This window comes from Lithobates pipiens, unplaced genomic scaffold, assembly GCF_037356315.1.
Source record: "Lithobates pipiens isolate NorthernLeopardFrog02 unplaced genomic scaffold, aLitPip1_a1.2 Scaffold_14, whole genome shotgun sequence".
NCBI classification, from domain to species: domain Eukaryota; kingdom Metazoa; phylum Chordata; class Amphibia; order Anura; family Ranidae; genus Lithobates; species Lithobates pipiens.
Window position 1 is genome coordinate 1,424,229 of NW_027507728.1, and position 25,430 is coordinate 1,449,658.

Sequence of the window (25,430 nt, forward strand, 5' to 3'; positions counted from 1 at the left end):
TCTTGCCATGGTGTATGTCCTGTGACATGAAACAGTCTTTGACAACCTCACTTTAGTAGCAGAGTATGGCTGTTCCTCGTGCAGTTTTAAGCAACACAGCTTTTTCTGCTGCAAAGCCTTTCAAAGTTTCATTTAAAGTTTTTGATTTAATTTGTATAAATGTTTAATCATACCCCCCCCCCCCCCCAATCCTACAAAATCCCTGACTTTGTGCAAGTCTACAAAGCGTGCAAGTGTAAGAATGCTGGTTTGAAGCCAAAGGATAGTCACACCAAATATTGATCAGGTTTAGATTTTTCTTCTGTGCACTCGGTTTGCATTTTGTAAATTGATAAAAAAATAAAATGAAAATGTACATTTTGGAAAGCATTCCTAAGTTTATAGTATTTCTTCACATCTGCCTACATTTTTTGCACAGCACTGTACTTGTATACAGTATATGGCATAAAATGTATGTGGTACTTGTACCAAACAGAAACCAAACTTCATTCTGTGGATATGTTGTTCCTTTTTTCCTTATTAAAAAAAAAAAAAAAGTAAACAAAGTGTGAATTTCCATAGATCTTGGAGACCGAAAAGGAGAAACTTCGTCAGCAGCTAAGCCATAAAATTCAGTTGCTGAATGAGCTACGTCAGGAAGCGCAGGAACTGGAGAGGCAGATGGATCACCAGCGGAGGAAGATGGATAAGAAATACACGGAGCTTGAAGAACTGCAGAGGCATCTCGACTCTCTCAGCCCCCATGATCCCCGACATGTGAGTGTTAAGTGACCTACACATAAATAGATTAACTTCTTGTCTACTGGGGCATTGATTTAATTTTTTGTACACATTATAAAATACTGCATTTGTTTGCTAAAAATTACTTTGAAGAGGTTGCAAAGATTTTTTTTTGGTAAAATCACAAACCTTTAATACTTACCTGCTCTGTGTAATAGTATTGCACAGGGAGGCCCTGAACTTGGGGCCCCTTGCCTGCTGACGCTTTGGCTCCTCCTTTTTTGTGTGTGCCACCTGCTAGCTTTGGTGGCACACCTGTGGGCTTGCTCATGGGCGGAGCTGTGTGTGCATCCAAAGATGCACACAGCAGGGCTCGGCCTTGCCCCCTGCTGCCTAACAAGATTTGATTGACAGCAGCAGGAGGCAATGTCTGGTGAAATGAGAAACACAGACCAGAGTTGCTGCAGATGGGCACACCACTGGATCGAGATCGGTTTTGGGTAAGTATTCATATGTCTGAAAGCAGAGATCCTGGAGAACAAAGTGGTGGCAGTTGCAATTTTTTTTATTTTTCACAATATTTGTGGAGCTATTTATCAAACCAATATTTTCAGGAAAAAAAAAAATATTTATTGCATACAAACACTTAACATATTTTTTATTGGGGGGGGGGGTGCACCTCAGAGTGCTGTAAAATGAACGGGTGGCTCTAGAACTGCCTGGATCACCTCTACCTGAAAGAACTTTCACACTTTTTTCTAAATTACTCTGAATGTTTGCACTATGGACCCACAGCAAATTACACATTACTGCTTGGTTTAAAATGAGACTTTTGGTTTTAAAAGAATGAAGATTCTCAACCTCTGTCAGGCTTTATTGCTATCTTTGTCTCCTCACTTATCACATGGACAGTGGTCACCAAGATAGGTTGTAGTGGCAAATCTTTTCAGGCATCAGTACCAACCCCATCATTTTCTGCGCTAGCGAAACCATACAAATAAAGATTTGTGCTGAAAATCAACTGGAAATGGGGTTATATAAGTCACATATTTCTTTAGAAATTAACTATTTTTAGACTTTACTTCCTAAAATTATGACTATTCCTTTTCTTTTTGTTTACAAAAGTTTTATTTGGAAGTTCAAATGTAAAGTTACTATACAATATATATGAAGTCACTTAACAATAAATCGTGGATTGTCATTAAAACAATATGTAGTATTATTAATAGAGGTAATGATGCGGTATAGAAAAAAAAAAAAAAAATATATATATATATATATATATATATATATATATATATATATATATGAGTGCAATGTTATGTTTAAGAAAAAGTATAGAACAATGAATTGTATAAGAGATAGATAGATATATATATATATATATATATATATATATATATATATATATATATATATATCTCTATCTCCATCGGGTTTTGCTTGCTACATAAAAATAGAACTTATAGAATTTGTTTTACAAAAAATGGTGTTTTATGGCAAGTTGTTCCAGTAGGACCATTTTTTATTGAAGATGTGTAGACTATCATGTACTTTCTCAACCCTTTCAACACAGAGGAACCCTTGAAATAGTTCTCCGGTCTCAGGGAACCCCCTGCTAATAATTAGAAATCTACAACACATAATACATTAGTGTGATGGTCAGTGGGAAGAATGGGCCTTACACTTGTGGTCATTGGGAAGAATTACCTCCTTACAGATAGTTAGAAAGATCAATGGTGTCAGTGGGAACTTATCTGAGAGGCAGAAATTGCCCAATGCTGAAGGAACCCCTACAACCTCTGGAGGAACCCTGGTTGAGAATCACTGATGTAGGGTATGGTAGATTTTCTCTGGTAGGTTGAGCAACCCCACTAGTGATGCAGAGTGCCTGTCACACATACAGTGAAAGTCGGACACCCCTCTACCCCCCCCCAAAAAAAAACAGCAGACCCCACATAGAATATAGACTTTACAACAGAAGCTGTGAGTCAGTCATTTATTTTATTTTTCTCCTAGCTCCTCAATGGCGCCCCTTCTTCTTTTTTTTTTTTTTTCCTTTTCTCTTCCCTTTTTTTCTGTGGGTGCATAGACTGTCATTTTAACTATAATATGGCAAACTGACCTAACTTGTATTGTTAAGGTCGGGGCATCTTATTATTATCTTACTAATATTTACCACACAATATACTATAAGTATTGGAAAAGTTAAAGGCACTGACTGTAAATAAATATATCTAAAGAGACAACATAAGGGGGGAATCAGCAAGAGGAGGGGCAGCTGCAAAATCACCAAAAGTAAGCTCAAGTCCAGGATCAATAAAAAAAGTATATGTCCCAAGAAGGTGGAACCGAGAAACAGATAATGGAAAGTCAACAAGGAAATCGGGCAAACAAATGGAAGTAAAGGTTATAAAAGGACAAAATAGATCAGTATTGGATAGACGTATATCCAACCAGTCAAGATTAAACCAAGACTAGGGATGAGCCGAACACCCCCCGGTTCGGTTCGCACCAGAACTTGCGAACGACCCCCGCATTTGGTACGAACGTTAGAACCCCATTGAAGTCTATGGGACTCGAACGTTCGAATTGGAAAGTGCTAATTTTAACGGCTAATATGCAAGATAGTGTCCTAAAAAGGGTTTGGCGACCTGCCTCCTGCCTCAGGGGACATGGGTCACTGCAAAAAAAAGTTTTAAAAACTACCGTTTTGGCGGGAGCACTGATTTTAATGACGATTAAAGTGAAAAAAAAAAGTGAAATATTCCTTTAAATATGGTGCCTGGGGGGTGTCTATAGTATGCCTGTAAAGTGCCACGTGTTTCCCGTGTTTAGAACAGTCCCTGCACAAAATGACATTAAACGGAAATAACACCATTTAAAACTGCTTGCGGTTTTAATGTTATATCTGGTTCCTGCAATATGGTTGAAAATCATTGAGAAACATGGCATGGGTAGCCCTCCCTGCCCATTACCAGCCTATTTGGGTCTTGTACGCATATTAAGGGGAACCCCGTACCCATATTAAAAAAAGGAAATGCGTGTGGCCCCCAGGCCCTATATACTCAGAACAGCAGTATACAGGCGGTGCAAACAAGACAGGGACTGTGTAGGTTTGTTGTGTTAAGTTGAATCTGTTTGTCATTTTCAACCGGTACATTTTTAAAGTGTAGCTCCAGTCAAAAAAACTATCTTTAAGCTTTTTGGAAAACATAGGGAAGGGTTATCACCCCTGTATAATTTGTTTTGTCGTCCATCTTTTTTCATCTCACTTGCTGCTGTCTCCTTGCGTTTGCAAGTAGGAGATGTTTGTAAGTTGGATGTTTGAAAGTAGGGGCCTGCCCTATATTATAGCGGTATGTACTGGGTACAGAGCACGCAGACAGCACGCACTATCTCCTAACACTACTGACTGCAAGCTCTATTATTAACCACTTGTTAGCCCAATGTTTGCATAAAGTGAAAGATGAAGTTATGCTGAGTAAATAGATATCAAACATGTCACTCTTCAAAATTGCACATGCCCGTGGAATGGCGCCAAACGTCGCTACTTAAAAAATCCCCATAGGCGACGCTTTAAATATTTTTTTACTGGTTACATGTTTTGAGTTGCAGAGGAGGTCTAGGACTAGAATTATTGCTCTCGCTCTAACATTCTCGGCGATACCTCACATGTGTGGCACATGCGAGCACATGGGGACATGGGCGCTTTAATTTTTATTTTATTTTTTTATTGTTCATTTTACTTTATTTTAGTTTGACATTTTTTTTCCCAAAAATATATTTTTGATCACTTTTATTCCTATTACAAGAAATGTAAACATCCCTTGTAATAGGAATATGGGGTGACAGGTCCTCTTTACAGTGAAATCTGGGGGGTCAATATGACCCCACATCTCACCTCTAGGCTGGGAAGCCTGAAATAAAAAATAAAAAAAAGATTCTGGCTTTGATCGTACTGGCGAGTTGGTAGAAGCACCGGAGGGCGGTGAGGGGTGGGGGGCGTCTATGGCTGGGTATTTCAGGGTATCACCGAGTATGGCTGGGTATCTCTGAGTATGGCTGGGTATGGCAATTTATGGCAGGGTATTACAGAGTATTGGCGGGGTACTACAGAGTAATAGCAGGGTACTGCAGAGTATTGGGGGTACTGCAGAGTATTGGGGGTTACTGCAGAGTATTGGGGGTTACTGCAGAGTATTGGGGGTTACTGCAGAGTATTGGGGGGTACTGCAGAGTAATGGGGGGTACTGCAGAGTAATGGCAGGGTACTGCACTGCAGAGTAATGGCGGGGTACTGCACTGCAGAGTAATGGCGGGGTACTGCAGAGTAATGGCAGGGTACTGCACTGCAGAGTAATGGCGGGGTACTGCAGAGTAATGGCGGGGTACTGCAGAGTAATGGCGGGGTACTGCAGAGTAATGGCAGGGTACTGCACTGCAGAGTAATGGCAGGGTACTGCACTGCAGAGTAATGGCGGTGTACTGCAGAGTAATGGCGGTGTACTGCAGAGTAATGGCGGTGTACTGCAGAGTAATGGCGGTGTACTGCAGAGTAATGGCAGGGTACTGCACTGCAGAGTAATGGCAGGGTACTGCACTGCAGAGTAATGGCGGGGTACTGCAGAGTAATGGCGGGGTACTGCAGAGTAATGGCGGGGTACTGCACTGCAGAGTAATGGCGGGGTACTGCACTGCAGAGTAATGGCGGGGTACTGCACTGCAGAGTAATGGCGGGGTACTGCACTGCAGAGTAATGGCGGGGTACTGCACTGCAGAGTAATGGCGGGGTACTGCACTGCAGAGTAATGGCGGGGTACTGCAGAGTAATGGCGGGGTACTGCAGAGTAATGGCGGGGTACTGCAGAGTAATGGCGGGGTACTGCAGAGTAATGGCGGGGTACTGCAGAGTAATGGCGGGGTACTGCAGAGTAATGGCAGGGTACTGCAGAGTATGCACTGGTATTGAGGGGTTAAATTCGGTGAGCAGCGATGTGGGCACTGCAGATGCAGCCCACATCGCTGCTGACACCGATCTCTTTCCCCTCCGCTGTACCGATCGGTACAGAAAGGGGAGGGAGGAACAGGCATCATAACATGACGCCGGTTTGTTTCCAAGTGATCACTCCGTCATTTGACGGAGCAATCACGTGGTAAACGGCCGCTATGAGCGGCCGTTTACCGTGATGCGCCGGGTCCTATGGACCCGGCGGTCACGGATGCTCTCGAGTGCGCACACCTCGGGGCACGCAAGAGCAGAATTCTGGGAGGCCGTTAATTAACGGCCTCTCTGAGTTAAACAACCGCCCTGAAGCCGTTAATCGGCAATGGGCAGTTGTTAAGTGGTTAAAGCTAGATCACTAGCTATATAGGTGAGGTGAATATAGTGGTGTATACTGCAGTCAGGGCACAGACAACAACCACTACACAGCAGCAAGATAGGAAATCAGCCAAAAACGATTGGTGTGTACTGTGTTGAAGGTACACAGAACACCCACTGCTTCAGATGCAAAGTAACACACTACAGGAGGCCGCCTTAAAGGCGGCCTTATATAGTGTGGGGCGTGCACTACACAGCCTGAGCTATGATTGGCCACAGGCAGGATGCCTGTGGCCAATCATGGCTCTCCTTGCTGCCGGCGCTGCGATTGGCCAAGCATGCGGGGTCACAGTGCATGCTTGGCCAATCATCGGACAGCAATGCACTGCGCCAACGCAGTGCATTGTGGTCCGTGCGCGCGTCACTCGAATTTTGACGCGAACGGCCAAAACGTTCGGAATTCGCCGAACGCACGAACAGCCAATGTTCGAGTCGAACGTACGTTCGACTCGAACACGAAGCTCATCCCTAACCAAGACCCAGAAAGTGACTCAGAAAGGGGACATAAGGAGGACCATTTCCTGAAAGCCCAAATCCCTACAAAAGGTACAGTAGAGATGTTTGCAGCACTAGAAAATTCCCTAAAAACCTAGATGGCAACAATACACAACGATCTGGGTCATATCTTGACAAGAGTAGAAGATTTATACAGATAATAAAAGGAGAAGTGAAAAGGGGGACAAATACACCAAACTGTGCATGACCTTCACCCTATTCTACGCTAGGAGAGAAATCCTCCTGAGATAAAGGGGAGTGGAACTTCCTACGATATCCTTATGGCATAACACGATAAACAAAGTTCTACCACTTTATAAAATTATGTATGAAAGCAGAAATTGTCCAGCTAAACATGATAAAATATGGTCGAACTGGGTGGACGCATGTGGATGAGACCTGTTGGATCGCATAACAATTGCTGAGTATGGCAAGTGACAAAAGGTAATAGATGGTCCTGGGCCTTCTTCCCTCTCTCCCTCCCTTTCTACCCCCCCGCCCCACTTCAACCCCCTATCCTCCCCCTCCCCTCTTACCCCCTGCACTGGGAGGTGGGGCCATCGTAGGATAGCTGTTGACAATACAGATAATCAGTCTCCTCCTTGTATTGGTACATGATCTGCTGTAACTGCTGTACATCCACCTATACTATTCTTGAATCACCATGTTTATTTTCATATCCACAATAACCATGTGACATGTAACAATATGCAAGAACTGTATTTAATAATATGTCATTGCTTTGTTCCTTTTTATTTTCAACAAAATAAAAAAAAACTTTTACTGTTAAAAAAAAAAAAAAAAAGTGAAAACGCTAAAACTTTCACAAAGGGAAATGGCATATAAAGTGGTTAGCATTTTTAATTAAACTAAAGATAATACACTATTGGAGGCTTCCTCTCTTTCCTTTTTATATGCAGTATGGAGACGATGCCTTACATTTAAAGGGGACCCACTGAAGTTACTAAGAGAACTTATGTCTTCAGTTTTTTGAGCATGCATCAATTAATGTGATTTTAAAGAGCGCTTTGCGACCTGTACATTTTTACAGGTCCACGTACTAGGTGAGCAGGCATTTCTGTTGGTGGTGGAGCACGGATTGCAATTTTTAATCACAAAAGGTTTCTCACAACATTTTGTTTCACAGTGGACATTCAAGTGTTTAAATTTTATTACAGTTCTATGATTTGTGGAGTTTTTCAGTTTGGGGTGGAGTACTGCTCTGTATGTTTTAATATCACATTGTATGTATGGCTTTTGTTTTTCACGAGTAATTACATTTGTGGTTTGAGTGTTCACTTTTATTTGTGGTGTTTTGAGCAGTAGAACAGCAATAGAACAATTTTTTTTTTAAATGTTTTATTATATTACTTATAAGAGTTTTATACATGTATTTATTTATTATGCAAATATTTTTGACACCCTAGGCAAAACCTTTTGCCGCTCCCAGCTCCACCTCCTTTGCCCTGCCCATGTATACCCCACCTTTTTAATGAAGCGCCCATCTAATGCAGCCTCGCCAGCGCCCATCTAATGCAGCCTCGCCAGCGCCCATCTTATGCAGCCTCGCCAGCGCCCATCTAATGCAGCCTCGCCAGCGCCCATCTAATGCAGCCTCGCCAGCGCCCATCTAATGCAGCCTCGCCAGCGCCCATCAAATCCAGCCTCGCCAGCGCCCATCAAATCCAGCCTCACCAGCACCCATCAATGAATGTTTACTTCACCAGTGCCCATCATTGCAGCCTACCAGTGCCCATCAATGAATGTTTGCTTGCTTCCATTCATTCAGGAGTCAGGACAAAGACACAGTCCTCCGCCGCTGCTGCGCCTCTGACACTATGTGCGAACGGAGAGGTGGCCACCTGCTAATGCTGAGACTTAGTTGCTTGCTGCAGAGAGAAGAGAGTAGGCACACCAGTGGCCGGGCGCCCTAGGCGGCTGCCTAGTTTGCCTAGTGGTAGCTCCGGCCCTGACTTTATTTTGGCGTGGGAACACATTTTGTGTTTGCTGCAGCTCTGTGGTTTTTTTTGTTTTTTTTTTTTTATTGTAGAGTTAGGTTTTGGCAGCTCACAGTCATTTTTCATATGCTCTAAAACCTTGATCTAGCTTTCAGCATTGATGTTGGCTTTCCAGATGTGCAAGCTACCCATACCATACGCACTAATGCACCCCCATAACATCAGAGATGCAGGCTTTTGAACTGAGCACTGGTTACAAGCCTGAAGGTCTGAGGGATGCGGCACCTATGGTTGTCAAAAAGAATGTAAAATTTTGATTAGTCTGACCAGAAAACAAGTTTCCACTTTGCAACAGACCATTTCAAAGGGGCTTTGGCCCAGAGAAGACAGCTGCATTTCTGGACCGTGTACAGATATGTATTATGCTTTCTATGATAAAGCTTTGCTTTGCATTTCTGGATGGCAAGGCAAAATGTATTCACAGTGATTTTTGGAAGTATCCCTGAGCTCATGCAGTGATGTCCATCACAGAATCAATGCCTGTTTTAAGGCAGGGCCATCTTAGAGCCAAAAGATCACAGGCATCCAATATCGACCTTTCAGCCTTGTCTCTTGCACGCACAGATTTCTTCATTCTCTGAATCTTTTGACGATATGTACTGTAGGTGATATATTTAACCACTTTATTAGTGCGCTATAGCCAATATACGGCTACAGCGCAGCTTTCCACTTCTGGGGGGGCATTCCTGGACTTCCTCTCAGAAACGCACTTCATGTGCCCCAGGGGGTGCACATTGGGAAATGTCCATGATTTGTCCCAATCATGGACAAAGTACCCCATGATTAGTGGGTCCTACACTATCCATAGACTTGGGTGGAGCACCCCACTCCCTCACTAAGTACCTCTCATTAGTGACCACCTGTGTCATGGTGGAGACCTCATGTTCTCCCATATAGAGGAGTGTAGCTCCCATGGTTCATAGAAGCAGGATCTCCCAATCTATGGATAGTGTAGGACCCACTAATCATGGGGTACTTTGTCGCAGTAATGCCGCGTACACACGATCGAATTGTATGACGTACTTAGTCCGTTGAAACACATTTCAACGGACAATCCGCTCGTGTGTGGGCTTCAGCGGACTTTTTCAGCGTGCAGTCCGGAGTACTAAGAAGGTCGGTTTGCACAACAATCTTTCCGTCGTACTTTGGTTTCAGCGGACAATACGGTCGTCAGTATGCTAGTCCGACGGACTAAGAATGGCGCATGCCCAGAAAGGATTTACAGGGCGGAAGCGCTCTGTCTTGTAAAACTAGTGTTCGCATTGAAGCTAGCATATTCGTCATGCTGCTAATTTTGTGATTTTTTAATATAGCACATTCTTTTCTTCTTCATAATGCAAGAAAAGTGAAGTTGCTTTGCTGCTTATATTCACACAGAGTTATCACAAATGTCTTTATTCATCCTCATCCTATGATTAATATTCCAATTTGAGAATAAATTAAAAAAACAAAAACGGACGAATTAAGCTGAAGTCTGAAAAGCGTGAATCGTCTCTAACCAAACTTCCACTAACGCAAAGTCAGCAGAAGGAGCCCAAAGGGTGCTTTGCTGTGTCTTGGACTTCCTATTTCTAGTCCCGTCGTACGTGCTGTACACGTCATCGCGCAAGCTTTCGTCGGACTGTTTGTGTATCCGTGTGTGGTCAAGTCCGTTCAGTAGAAAGTACGCCGGATTGTCCGTAGGATTGTATGACGGACTAAGTACGTCTTATGCCGCCTACACACGGGCGGACTGTATGGCGTACTTAGTCCGTCGAAACACATTTCAGCGGACAGTCCGCTCGTGTGTGGGCTTCAGCGGACTTTTTCAGCGTGCAGTCTGGCGTACTAAGTATTTCGGTTTTTTCTAAATTCTGTCCGTCGTACTTTGGTTTCAGCGGACAATCCGCTCGTCAGTAGGCTAGTTTGACGGACTAAGAATGACGCATGCCCAGAAAGGATTTACACGGCGGAAGGGTGCTTTGCTGTGTCTTGGACTTCCTATTTCTAGTCCCGTCGTACGTGCTGTACACGTCATCGCGCAAGCTTCCGACGGACTGTTTGTGTATCCGTGTGTGGTCAAGTCCGTTCAGTGGAAAGTACGATGGACTGTCCGTCGGATTGTATGACGGACTAAGTACGCCATACAATCCGCTCGTGTGTACGCGGCAATACAATTCGTTCGTGTGTACGCGGCATAAGTGGGCTTAAGCACTGTATAGCAATATGGTGTGACCAAATCCCCATATTTTTTGATAATGTTTTTTGAAAATGTCTAGGTGTTTTTAAAAAGCCTTGCTGGAGGTAAATGTTAGTTTTGCATGTGTGCGCTGTAATATTATTGTTCTGTTGTATGGTTTTATGGCAGCACCATCTTTATGCATTTTTTAGGGTATGCCCCCCAAATATCTTGTTTGTACAGGGCATAACAGATATGCATAAACTGGCATTGATAAAACATATATGTAACTGGTATGTAGGTGTGTACCTGGTAACTTTTTTATTGTAAAATGCATTTTATTTGAACCAGCTTGTACTGTTTTATCTTTAAAAACAGACTATATCTTAGGTTTTTGCTTTGTTCCCTGCAACATCTTATTCTATATATAATAAAGAACGAGTGCAAAAAAAAAAAAAAATCTGGATTTCATCATCACACTGTTTATTATCACTAGGTTTGATGATCTGGTAGAACACAAACTTTCGCAGATAATGAGCCCTGCTGGGAGCAATCAGTGTGTGTTCATCCTCTGTGCTCACATCTGACTGAGGACACCCAGCACTGTGTATTATGGTGAATAGTGGCCCCCATCCAGGGCAGGGTTATAAATGGATACATTGTAGATGAGTGTTACAAGACAGAGAACAATTCAAGTCTGTCTTTGGGGAGGGGCACTGGGGGATGTTGGCTTCTGATTGGCTGACTGCTCAGGCTTCCTGTGTTGTGATTTCAAACCATCAGGGGTTCGGAGCTCAGGATACTGGGCGAGCAGTTTCCTCCATTTCACCATGACATGAGGAAGTTGTTAGAGTGCTGTGGTAGAGGAGACTGACACCCAGCACTGGGCTCTGTCCTCCTGCCCTGCGTACATGGAGGATCACCAGGCAGGGATAGTCTCACCCCTGCTGCTGTAGGCTACAACTTTGTAAGTTACTAAAACTTGTCTTGTCTTGTTGCTGTGGAGGGTGTAGTTCATTCTGCTTCCTGAGCTGCAAAAGTTGCAGAGAAATTGACGGCAAATTTTAAAATGATGAGCTTTTGTAGCAGAAGATTTTTGGATTTGTTTACATAACCAGGGCTAAAGAACTACAAGTCAAAGTGTGCTGTTTAAGCAGCTTTTGCAGGGAATGGCCATAGCTGTCAATAGGTGCCAGGACTTGTAACTGTAGCAGCTGGTGATCCTGACTAGAAGAGCATGCTGGTGCATGTAGTGCCTCAGGAGGGCAGCTTGGGGCATATCGGGCATTACATGCTTTGTTTTACATCCCCTGCACTGCCACATGTTGCTTGATTATATATTTATAGTTCGAACTATGCATACGGTTCTTATATATTTATGGTATGAATCTTGGTAATGTGTACTATTTAATAGTGTAAGTAATGGGAGAAGCTGATTGGTTACCAAGGGCAGCATACTTTCTTTCATCAACAAACTGACAGATGTTGCTGAGGAGATATATATATATATATATATATATATATATATATATATATATATATATATATATATATATATATATATATATATATATATATATATATATATATATATATATATATATATATATATATATATATATATATATATATATATATATATATATTACAGGAAATAATTTCAGGAAAAAAATATTTATTGGTACATACATAGACAGGGTCACAATTGCTTGCAGTGCAAGCTGTGTTCAAACATATCAAAAAAATAAAATAATTTTTTTAGAATATATTATATAAATATATTCTAAAAAAATTATTTTATTTTTTATTTTCCTGAAATTATAATATATATCTATATATCTATATCTATATATCTATATCCTCAGCAACATCTGTCAGTTTGTTGATGAAAGAAAGTATGCTGCCCTTGGTAACCAATCAGCTTCTCCCATTACTTACACTATCAAATAGTACACATTACCAAGAGATTATATATATATATATATATATATATATATATATATATATATATATATATATATATATATATTTATATATAATATTTTTTTTTTATATATGTTTGAACGTAGCAAGCAATTGTGACCCCGTCTATGTATGTAACTATAAATATTTTTTTTTTCTGAAGTGTTCTCATCCTTTCAAGATTTTTTATTTTATTTTTTTTAAATGTGCGATTCCCACAATACACGCACGAGTGACAGATTAAGGTGATAACAGCATCCATCTTGGTGTGCGCAAAAATCACCCAAAGAAATCTGTAAAATGGGTAAAGAAACAATAGGTGGAGACCAGAAAGACTAAATGAGGTGTAGCACGGACTCCCCGAAGGTGCGGCTGATTTAATTGGGCTTAACCATTACCTTCTTCACCTCATGTGTGTCTAGGGGTTTCCCGAGGTAGATGGCCCAAGAACTGCAGAGACTGACGCCAGATCCTCTTAAGGGATTTTTATTTGCAAAAGAAATAAACGAAACACAGTCTCTCAAAGTAGGTTTAGAGGGTTTTAGGTATGAAAGTCCAGGTACTCTTGGATTAAATCGAACAGACAAGAGTCTCTCACATTAGGAAATCCAGAGAATAGCCATTCACAACTGGATCCTCACCCTTATTGGATAGTCCTTCTCTCATTAGGCCTAGCAGCCGATAGAGTGCTTCAATCAAAGTCTCTGCCACAGACTTGCTGTAGAACACTTTGAATAGAACTGAAAGATGTAGACAACTCGGAGAACCATCGTATGGTACCAGGATCTTGCAGCCGGTCCGGCGATACCACACGAAACTAGATTCGCTTGGGGTCTTCCAACTTGGCCTCCAGGCTCCTGCTGAGAAGCCAATCTTTGCGTGGCCTTCTCCCAAAGAGTCCTCCCCTGGATGCTTTCACAGTTGCTGGGCCTCTCCACAAACTGAGATGGCACCGGACCACCTTAGAATCCTTCTTTCAGTTACTTTGCCTCGGGCTAGCCAGCCCAGAGACTTGGAGTCGGGTGGATCCGCACCCCAGGCCATGAGAGCCCTGGGGGCTGGTCAGGAGGACCAGGACCAAACAGCCAGAACGTGCCTCTGGACTGGAACCCCAAAGCACTTGACGTCAGCACCTTAAGTACCCTCTCCCAGAATGCACAGCAAGAGTGAAACCCCCACTGGGCTGGTTCTGAAAGAGAACTGGCACCGAATGCATCCAACTGGATTACGTTCTAGCACCTGCCAGGGATGACAGTGCCACCTATGGTCAAGCAGAACGCAGAGCAATCCAGCCAGACTGATACTGAGGCCAAAATTTAGAGTAATTAAATCCAAAACCAAACTGCGGTTCCAGGAATTTAAATGCAAAAACACATAGTGCATGCTCTTCAGGAGCTGGCACTACTGAGGTAATAAGGGCAGGTTCAACCATAACACCATGTGGGGAAACGCGCATTCTATACGCCTTTCCTGCACCACGTTCAAAGCGCACAGCCTTTGCGATCTGCTACGGGTGCCAATACATTGTTAGCAGCATCGCAAACGCTGTGCATTTGTGGGCACCAGCTTACATGGTACTGCAGAAGCATGCGATTTGGTGCAACGTGCTTTTCAAAAATAGCGCATGCAGTACTTTTTGTGCAATCCAGTGTGATTTCAGCCTATTCAAATGAATAGGCTGAAAGTCGCACTGCAGGGGAACACAGGAATGTGCACCACGTTCCTGTGCACTCTTGGTGTGAAGCGGCCCTCAAGAATATGAATATGCAGTATGGCGAGCAAGTAGCTTGGCGCATGTGTAATAATGATGAATTTAGGCTTTAGGACCGTGCATATGTCAAGTATTTGTTGAATTTGGCAAGTTGTTTTTAGCAGACTGGTCATTTAAACTATGGCTGTGTTTAATCATTTGCCAGACTGCTGACTCCATGCTAAAGCCAGGAACCACTATTATGCAATTGTGTAAAGTAGGGAAAGTGCAGCTCTGGAAGGCTGAAATAGCTGGGATCTGAGGTTCCACGACTTCTAGTATTGCAAGGCTTATTCTGCAGTGCCTGTGACGTACATGTCTGCATAAGTATATGATCTCCCTTTCAGCTTCTGTCTATACACACAGTTATCATTTTAACATCTTCTGTGTGTCATTAATAATTAACTAGCTCTTAGCAGAGAACAGCTGGCACAAAGAATTGATTTATTCTCGTGTTTCTGTTTTTGAATTTGTATATGATTAACTGCGCTTTAAATTTTTCCATTTTGCTTATGTTACTTTTTTTTTTAATTTTTATCAGAGCTTATTTTATCTCACAGACTTCAAGTTTTCAAATCAGTTTTTTTTTAACCTGACTTTCACCTCTCCCCTCATCTTCTGTGCTTTTCTTTATTGTGCCTCATTTCCCATTCTGTAATTCTAATGTACCCTCTGCACTTCTATTGGTCATCAATCCCCTTTTGTGTCCCATCTGCAATTGTATTGCATTGTGTATATATCACAATCCCTCCTCTGTACATTTATTGCACATCAATTTCTAACCCTATTTGTGCTCCAGTTGCCCACTTTGTTGTACCCACAAGCTTTGTTGTACCTCTAATCTCCTATGATCCCCTGTTTTACACCTATCCCCATTCTGTAACTCTGATACCCCAATCCCTGTCTGTGCCACTGTTGTCCCCAATGGCCACTTTGTCCAACTGTTGTACCCTAAACCTTCTTTTGTACCTCAATGTCCTTCTAGAACCCAACTCCTCGTCCCTCACTTTCTTTGCTCCATAACTGTCTATCTTTTAGGTATGATGTATAGAACAGAAATATATTTACCAGACGGAAGTCTATATTGATTTGTATCCTCCCTTGCAAATGATTGTGCTGTGGATTCTTACATACTAGTATAGTGGTAAAACAGTACCGTAATTTCTTTCCTGAAGATTGAAAGAGGCAGGAAGACCTTCTTCACCTTTGGGTTATACTGCTGCCAACAGGGGGATTGGATACTTGCAAATAAAAACCATATAACCCTTTCTACTACCAGCATAACTTTTCTGCTTTGTCTTATGCCGCGTACACACGACCGGACTTTTTGACAGCAAAGGTCCAACGGAACGAGTCCGTCGGACAATTCGATCGTGTGTGGGCTCCATCGGACCTTTGCTTGCCAAAAATCCAGCAGACTTTAGAAATAGAACATGTTTTAAATTTTTCCACCGGAACTCCGCCGGACCGAGAAATCCATTTGTGTGTATGCTGGTCCGACGGACAAAAACCGACGCTAGGGCAGCTATTGGCTACTGGCTATGAACTTCCTTATTCTAGTCCAGTCGTACGTCATCACGTTCGAATCCGAAGACTTTGGTGTGATTGTGTGTGGCCAAGTCCATTCCTTTCGGAAAGTCCGTCGGAACTCTGCCGAAAGTCCATCAGAAAGACCGTCGGACCTAGTCCCTCAAAGTCCGGTCGTGTGTACGTGGCATTACTCTTCAGCCGTTTTTCTACAATCAAGACTTTTTTACATTGCTTCTAGAGCTGATCTCTCCAATTTGCAGCTATCTATTGTGACTCTGTCCTCAGTCTGGCTTTTAGACCCTACTGGACTGGGCATTGTGGGTATAGCCTGGAAGTGGCATTCAGGCCCTGGTTTTCATGTAGGGCACCATGTTCAGACTCTGAACTGTTCACAAGTCCTCTGCTCTTGCAACAAGTTAGTGTTGGAGTACTTTCCATGGGAAGGGTTGGAAACATAGGATGCAGCACTGGGATCTAGGGATGGGGGACACTTAAGTCGGGGATCCATCTCACACTCTACTAATGTCTCCTGTGGTGCTTGCAGCATGCACACTCATGCAGCCACTGCCTTTGGCTTTGTATCCTGTTACCCTTTGCTCCTTGAATCTTTTACATCTTTGCAGTCTTCTATAGCTCTGCCATGTGTGACCAATTGCTCTGCCCTCCCCACTTAGGTTTTTACTATATTCATGCAAGACTTTATGGCTCAAATCACCAAGTTATTTGCTGATTTTGGGCTCAGAGACCACAAACGTGCTCCCACACCTTCATCTTCTGGATCTGATCTACCTGTTGCTTGGCTGCCTCTCAGCTTTCAGCCGCTTATATTCTGTCTGATTCTGAATCACTCCAGTCATTGCCTGATGTGTTTGCCTCTGAGGAGTTGAATTTTTCTGCAATTTCTCACAAATTTATAGAGGCTGTTGTTGATGTGGTGAATACCACTTTGATACTACAGGATCAGCCTGTTGCTTCTACCAGTGCTATTTCCACTCTTGGGTCCTTTAGAGCCCTTAAGACATTCCCATTGCATCCACTGTTCCAAATTATGTATGGATAGTGATAAAACACAATGTTTGCTCCCCTTAAGTGCTTATTGGCCATGTACCCTTTTCACTTTAAAAAGTGGTTTGTCCCCACTGTAGATCTGGCACTCAAACTGATAAATAGTTGGAAGACCCACTAGAACGCCCTTTTTACTTGCAGGCTTTGCTTTTCACTCATCTTTGCTCTAACCTTGCTTTGCCAAACCCTGGCTGATTGTTCAAAGTACCTTTTAAAAAAATAAAATAAAAGCTTGGCTTCCAGTCCAGCTGCAAGGTTTGGGGCTCAAAGTCAACCTAATCTTTGGACTTGAAAGTGAGCCCCCACCAGAGTGGGAGGACATTCGTTAACTTTTGCAGTTACCTGGACTACGTGCATCTGTGTCGCCTGGGTGCAGGAGGTGGTCACCAAGGGCTACAAACTGGAGCTTTGCTCCCTGCCCCCTCCTCTGTTTTTTACCTCCAACCTTCCTATGTCACTGTGCAGCTAAACAAATCTCCACTGAGCCCTTTCATGTATTCTGAATCAACATTTTCAGGAGTTGAGCTCAAATTCTGTATGGAACCCACCATTGCCTTCCTTCCAGCTTTGGTAGACACAATAGATGCATACCTACGAGTCCTCATCTTTCCAGCGCATCGTCTTTTCCTACGCTTTACTCTGGGGCCCCTATACTACTTGTGTGGGTGTGACACAAAAATTCAATAAATGTGTGTCGCCTCAACAGGTGAAACCTAGAAAAGGGAGAATTAATTATTCCATTATTACACCCATGGGGTGTGGGTCAGTGTACATAGTGCATATTGCGTTTTAACAAACAATGGGGAAAGAGACCCCAAAGTAGGTATTTAATGTGGCCACAAATGGTAATATTTAAAAATATTACTTTTATTATGGACTCCAAATTTTGAAAAATGGCATCATAATGCCTTAAACCCAAAACTACAAATGACAATGTTATCATAACATAAAAACAACAGAGTCTGGACTCACAGTAGACCAAATAATACATAGGATGTACTGTATACCTGGGGTCCTCCAGCTGTAGTGGAACTACATTTCCCATGAGGCATTGCAAGGTTGGCAGTTACAATTACTCCCAGAGGCATGATGGGACTTGTAATTCTGCAACAGCTGGAGGGCCTCAGGTTGCCTACCCCTGCTGTATACCATACCGCAGTGAACTCCTGTCGGTGTTTCCAAGCTCAAAGCTGAGCATGCATAACCATACCCAATTAGTTTATAACAATACATTAAATGACATGGGGACTGCAGGTAATGGTTACCGCTCCAAATAGCTTATCAAGGATATTACACTGTGTGATTGAAGGATGTTTAAGCTTCAAGGGCATAAATAACTGTAAACCCCCATACACACTATCAGATTTTCTTCTGGTTTTTGTCTTCAGGTTTACTATGTAGTAGAAGGGCCTGCCTGATTGCATACACATTGAAACTCCTAAGGTTTGACCTCATATTATATGGTTTTGGTAAATATGAAGGAAAAACTCAGCAGAAAATCTGATAGTGTGTACGGGGCTTAAGAGAGAGACAAAAAGTATAGGTCAATGAATGCTCATGGCATAGCTAAATAAAGTGTTGTGAGATGTAAGACCTCTGCACTCAGTTAATAATAGTGATCCAATAGCTCATGGACATAACCATTCATCCCTAGGGAAGGGGAAATAAAGTTTAAGCTGAACATTGGTTGCACAAGGTAGCTGGATTCTGGAGCTACAACCGAGTAGGGTACATATAAAGGCTGCAGTATTCTTATTTCTTGCAAATGCTAGATTAGCTGTAAATGAATTAACAACAGGGCCAAATATTGCGAATGTCAGCATTCCTCTCCAATCGTTTATCAAGGCACCATAAGTTCCACCGATTCCATACAGGAGAGTCCAGCAACCAGAAGTTTGACAAGACAGTTATCCCATCAGTAGTATAATACAGGGGCATAAATACCCCAGTCTTGACTGTGCTTATAGGGGCATACAGACTCTCTGTTAGCTGGTTGGTGCCTGGTGGATGGGGATTAGCGTGGCCCAGATTTCTTGCAACCAGAGACGCCAAGGCTCGCAGGTGTAGCGCTGTGCAGCCAGAATCGCACAGGTCTGCTCTGACTCCAGCTTAAATCAGCACATGCACAGTTGGTCAAAGCTTGGTCAATACTACACTGTGTCATACTGAGAGCCCCATAATCTGTAGCAGGGAAGCTACAGTCTACATGTTTCACTCGCTTCCTCAGAACCATCTGTTAGATGATTCTTTTTAATTATAGTAATGAAGGATATTTTAGCTTTCTACTATAAGATCATTGTATAGAGTGTCAGGAACATTTGGAAAATATTCTTGTCTGATGAAAAGATAAAGGCATCATCAAAATGAAATAATGCAGTGACTACCTGGCAGAACCATTATAGAGGAGACTCGAAATGTAGATTTGTAGGTTTTACAGGAGCTTTTTCAGGCAGTCTCTATGCTTCAAAGTTACAGTATAGTTGCATTTTATTTTGAATTTCTGAAAATTACTACTGCTGCATATTGTGCAGGTTTAAAAATAAATTGAAAAGATGCATTTGATTGCTTACTGTTGATAACGAACGTTTTTATTTCAGGCATCTTTCTAATACACAATATGCTTTCTATGCAGGCCCATGTGCGTGCCCAAAAGGCCAGTAAAGAGCAGCAGCTGGAGATGATGGACAGACAATACAAGCAGCTGGAAGGGCGCTTGGATGAGATGCTGTCCCGTATTGCCAGAGAAACCGAGGAGATAAAAGACTTGGAGCAACAGCTGACAGAAGGTCTGTATATTGGTGATATGGAAAAGGTCAGTGTGTCAAAAAGGTGCGACATTACTATAACAATGCAGAGAGCAGTGACGGCACACCTGTGTTGAAGCCTTGAAGATCCGCTTCCCCTCTGTTCCTGCTGCTGGACATCGTCAGCTGAGCTCAGCTGCCTCTCTCTGCCCGTTGCTGCCTCCGCCGGCCTCACAGCCTCTCAGGTCTCACTCTCGGGGGCCCCGGCTACTACTGGGTGGGGAGCGGAGGAAATGACTCTGTTGGGGAAGGCAAGGAGATAAGCAGGCAGCTGGCCGGGATTTGAGCCAAGGCAGAAGAACATGTGAGTGGAGCTGAATGGGCATGTGCCGGCAACTGAAGAAATGGTCCATCCGCTCTTGTTCAGCACATTTAATCAGAAAGGGACACAGATAATGGAAAAAATACACCCCCTAAGCTAGTAGGAGCGGGGGGTGTGTAATTCAGATTTTTTTTTTTTATTCTGCACTGTCTTTGAAAATTGCCCCAGCTCCTGTTGAAGTCAAAACTGGGGACAGACTTGGTCCAGGGACAGTGTCCTCAATCCAGGGACTGTCCCTTGAAACCGGGGACATCTGGTCACCCTACCTTAAGGCAATGCATGTTAGCGTGTGTACATTAAATGTTCTGCATTGGACCACCCTGGTATAAGGTCCTATTCACATTATTGCACTACAGTCACACATATTTTGAGTGTTGGTATAATGCATTGCCATTTATTCTGAATCGCACCACAGCACACTTTTTGATATGTTTTGCTATTTTACAGTGCAACTCCTTGCAGTTAAAATGCAGCGTGTTCTACTTTAACCACTTGCCGCCCGCCCTATAGGCAAATGATGGCTGCAAAGTTGTTTCAAAATCCTGACCGGACTTCATATGACGTCCTCAGGATTTGGAGCCGCTGCACGCCCCCGGAGGCGCGCATCGCAGGAATCGTTGTTGCGGGGTGTCAGTCTGACACCCCGCAACTACGATCTCAGTAAAGAGTATCTGACGGAGACTCTTTACCACGTTATCAGCCATGTCCAATCATGGCTGATCACAGTGTAAATAGGAAGAGCCGTTGATCGGCTTTTCCTCACTCGCGTCTGTGAGATGCGAGTAGAGGAGAGCCGATCGGCTGCTCCTCTGACAGGAAGGGTCTGTGCTGATCGATTATCAGCGCATCCCCCCGAGGATGCCCACTCTGGACCACCAGGGACGCCACTAGACCACCAGGGATGCCCAGCACCAGGTATGCCACCCTAGACCACCAGGGATGCCAATCAGTGCCCACAATGGATGCCAATCACTGATTGGCATGCATTATTGTTTGGCACTGATTGGCATCTATCAGTACAAAACAATAAATACAATGCCGCCTATCAGTGCCCATCCATGCCGCCTATCAGTGCCCATCCATGCCGCCTATCAGTGCCCATCCATGCCGCCTATCAGTGCCGCCTATCCATGCCAATCCGTGCCAGCTATCAGTGCCAATTTGTGCCACCTATCAGTGTCCATCCGTGTTGCCCATCAGTGCTGCCTATCAGTGCCTATCAATGCCACCTCATCAGTGCCACTTCATTGGTGCCACCTCATCAGTGCCCGTCAGTGCAGCCCCATCAGTGCCCATCAATTTTAAGGTCTTTTTTTACTTGTTTAGCAAAAAATAAAAACCGTAGAGGTGATCAAATACCACCAAAAGAAAGCTCTATTTATGGGAAAAAAATTATAAAAATTTCATTTGGGTACAGTGTAGCATGACCGCGCAATTGTCATTCAAAGTGCGACAGCGCTGAAAGCTCAAAATTGGTCTGGGCAGGAAGGTGTTTAAGTGCCCGGTATTGAAGTGGTTAACTGTATTTAAACGTACTGCAATGGTGTGAACGTTGCTATTGAAACCCATGAAAGTTACTGTCCATGCATTCTTGATTCAGAAACAAAACTGGACTGCATGTGGTGTGAACGGCCCTCGGGTTATTCTTTCCTGGGATCCCTGAGAGGTCAGCTGTGTATTTTAAGGTTTTAACTTAATCCTTAGAAAGCTACTCGGAGACATTTATAATGTTAGTAGAAACTCCTTTGTATCGAGTGCCTTTTATTATATGTCTCTCCATATGTGAGTACTGCTGGATTTATGATGGATGGAATTCATTTCCTCTGTAATTTCTCTAGTTACAGTTGGGTGTGGTCTATAAACACTAAAATGCCTTTGAAACCCCCACAAGCCCGTTTCCTCTGGAGTGTGCAGTAAAGTCTGTTGTTCTGAACAAAAACACTGCAGAACTGTTATTCCAAAGCTGGCCATACCAGGACCGAAATTCATCTGGTTTAGTAGTGATCAGCTGGATTTTGCTCAGTGTGTGGTCACCCCTGCTCGACAGAAGTCCAACGTTTAACCAACTTCTGTAGAAGGGAAATGCTGGTAAACTTTTGTTAATCGGCTAGGAATATATATTTTATGTTTTTTAAGTTGTACATTTGAATATGATGATCATCTTTCTGTAAGTATGGTTACATACTCCTATGGCATGTCCAGCTTACTTGTGTTACACAGTGCCTTTTACTTTTACTGTTTCTTCCACAATAATATACATTTTGTGTCTTTTTAGACCCACAATGAGTGCCAAACATGGCACATTCTGAGTTGGCTTATCCTGTAAGTAATTTTCACTCAGCAGTCAATCACTGATTGCTGTTTTGTCACTAGAAGTAATGCCTATGTGAAATAGGAGCACGAAAATAAGATTAAATATGCGAATCTAACTTCCTCAGGCTAAGGTTTTCAACTCAGATATAGAGTACTTTTAACCTAAAGCAGAGTTCTGCATACTGTAGCTGCTGACTTTTATTAGGACACTTACCTGTCCCGGAATCCAGCGATGTCGGCACTCCAGCCAATGTATCTATCGGCTCTCAGGTGCTGCCACCGTCGCTGCTATTTCCTGTAAGGGAGACCGGCAGTGAAGCCTTGTGGCTTCACAGCCGGTTCCCTACTGCGCTTGCGCTTTCTTAAGTGCCAGGCGGCGCGTGAAGGATAAGGGGGGCTGAACTACCAACTGATCTTGTCACAGTAAGATCTCTCAAAAGTGGGAACAGGTACCTGTCAAAAACGGGTACCCGCTCCCATATTCATAATCGATTAGTTGGCCGATTATTGTTTCGATTAATTGGTGAATAACCTTAAAAAAAAAAAAAAAAAGTGGGTCAAATTGACGTTCATTTTCAACCACAGTGACGGGAAAATTTGGGAATAATAGAAAACTGCTTGGTCAAAGTAATTTTCAGACCGTGTATGTGGTTTTCATTCAGAAATTACATTCATTTAAAAAACAGAATGTTAAAAACAAGTGAAAATTTCAAACAAAATTAGTTCATTCAGCGAATGTACAAAGATTTTTTGACTGAATATTCTCATCTGAAAATTGATCCGTGTGGCCAGCATAAGGCTCGGTACACACCTACGCAGTTTGCTTTTGATCTGTTTCTGCAGGGCTTTTTGCTGTGCGTTTTTTTTTTTTTTTATTTCTGCGCACGTGATTTTACTGTAATTTGCGTTTTTGCTTTTTTTTTGGGGCAGATTAAAAAAACACAAATTGCTTCAAACACGCATTACATTATTTTCTGCAGCTTCTCGATTGAAGTATATTGAACCAAAGAAGCACCATTTTGCGTTTAAAAGTCCCTGACCCTTTCCAAATACGCAGCGGATGAAAAAAAGCACAGATATGAACGTGTCCCATAAGAACCCATGTAAATGAACTGTAGTGCATTTCTTCAAAAAGCACCATTAAACATATAGATGTGAACCAGGTCTAAGACATTTAGTAACATAATGGGGTTAAAAAAAATTTAAATTAACCCTTTATAGTAAAAAAAAAAAGCAGATAATCACTACTGTAAGGGGTTCATTTTTTTACTGTAGAACTGTGAAAGTAATATTTACAGTAGCAATTATTTGCTCTTTTTGTACTATAAAGGGCTCATTTTAGTTTTTTTTTTTAACCCCATTATGTTACTGGCCGATTAATCGATTATGAAAATGGTAATCGATTAGTTGACGATTAATCGATTAGTTGTTTCAGCCCTAATGACAGCATTTACCAATGTTGCAGGATTAGCATGGTGAACATTTGACTCTGTGCTTGCGTTTTAGGATATTCAGATTATGGAAGTTTGGTGAAATATTTTATGACACATTGGTAGATTTCACATGATTGTACCCTCTGATAATAATTGGGTGGTTTATGTAATTCCTTTCCATCTCAATAAAAACAGGTCTGAGACTATGGCAAAGCACTCTGTGCAATGTCAGATTTGTTTCATGTGTTACAAAGCCACTTGGTACCCTAACATTCAAGGCCAATAACCAATGCAGAGCATCACTTGTTGCTCTTAGTCAGTTTTACCATATGAAGACAAAGCTTGTCTAAAATTAGTTTTTTTTAGATTATAGTAAAGTTTTTTAAATGATCTGTCTATTGTACACAGGCCAAATAGCAGCAAATGAGGTCTTGAAGCGAGATCTTGAAGGGATCATCTCTGGATTACAGGAGTACCTGGAGAGCGTGAAGGGTCAGGCCAAGCAAGCCCATGATGAGTGTCGAGAGCTGCAGTCTGAGCGGGAAATCCTGCTGCAGAGACTGGAAGAGCTGGAGGAAGAGCGGGAGAGGCTGCAGGCAGCGGTAGAGGACACAGAAAATATGAAGAAGGTACATCATGTATCTTAATGTATTTTTTTCCCCATTAATTGGGGTTTGAGGGTACAAGACCAGGTGCACTATGAGTGTTTCTACATTTTTTCTATTTTTACTTATGACTGCACTTAAAGTGTTACTAAACTACATTTTTTAGTTTTTATAAAAATAACAAACACGTTATACTTACCTGCTCTGTGCAGTAGTATTGCTCAGAACGGCCCCGATCCTCCTCTTTGCTCCTCCGGTGGCGATCTTGGCTGCTCTAATGCGGGACTACCATAACCAGCTGCTGACTATGGGGAGAGGTGGTCCCCACACTTCTGAGCTGTGTGTCTACGTAGCCACGCTCCATAGACTCACACGGCAAGGCCCGTCCCCCACTTCCTCTGACAGCAGCAAGAGCCAATGGCTCCTGATGCTGCTCGAATGCAGTGTAAATGCACTCGAATGTAAAGAGGAAGTGAGGGGAGAAAAGATGCAGCCATGCACAGCGCTGATCTCTTCTTCCCTCTCTAACCCCTTTACACGATTGGAATATACGATGAAAAGCTTCCGTCTGACTTTTTCTGTCGGACGTTACGCTCGTGTGTACGTAGCATTAGGCTACAGAGTGCTGCATTACTCACAATACAATGATTCAGCAAGCTCAGCACATACTATGGAATAAATGGAATAGACTCCATGTTTTACCAAGTGGGCCAAAAAAAAAAAAGCATTGTATCACCCCTAAAGCACCGATCCGGCTGTTTTTCTTTATGTAGGTATCAAAGGCTCACCCACCACACAGAGAAGGTATTGACAAATGCAATGGAGAGAAAAGGGTAACTTTCCATGGAGTAAAAAACATAGATGCACTTGCA

The 25,430-nt window shown here is 42.7% G+C and overlaps 1 protein-coding gene across 2 annotated transcripts in view; it reads left to right on the plus strand.

Annotated features, from left to right (window-relative positions):
* CNTRL (centriolin) overlaps positions 1–25,430 on the plus strand; it is a 159,948-nt gene that overhangs the window by 39,607 nt on the left and 94,911 nt on the right. For both annotated transcript variants that reach the window (XM_077479161.1, XM_077479162.1), the window contains 3 exons: positions 562–756; positions 19,714–19,867; positions 24,362–24,582. In XM_077479161.1, the coding sequence (XP_077335287.1) occupies positions 562–756; positions 19,714–19,867; positions 24,362–24,582 (570 nt within the window). The remainder of the gene's footprint in view (positions 1–561; positions 757–19,713; positions 19,868–24,361; positions 24,583–25,430) is intronic.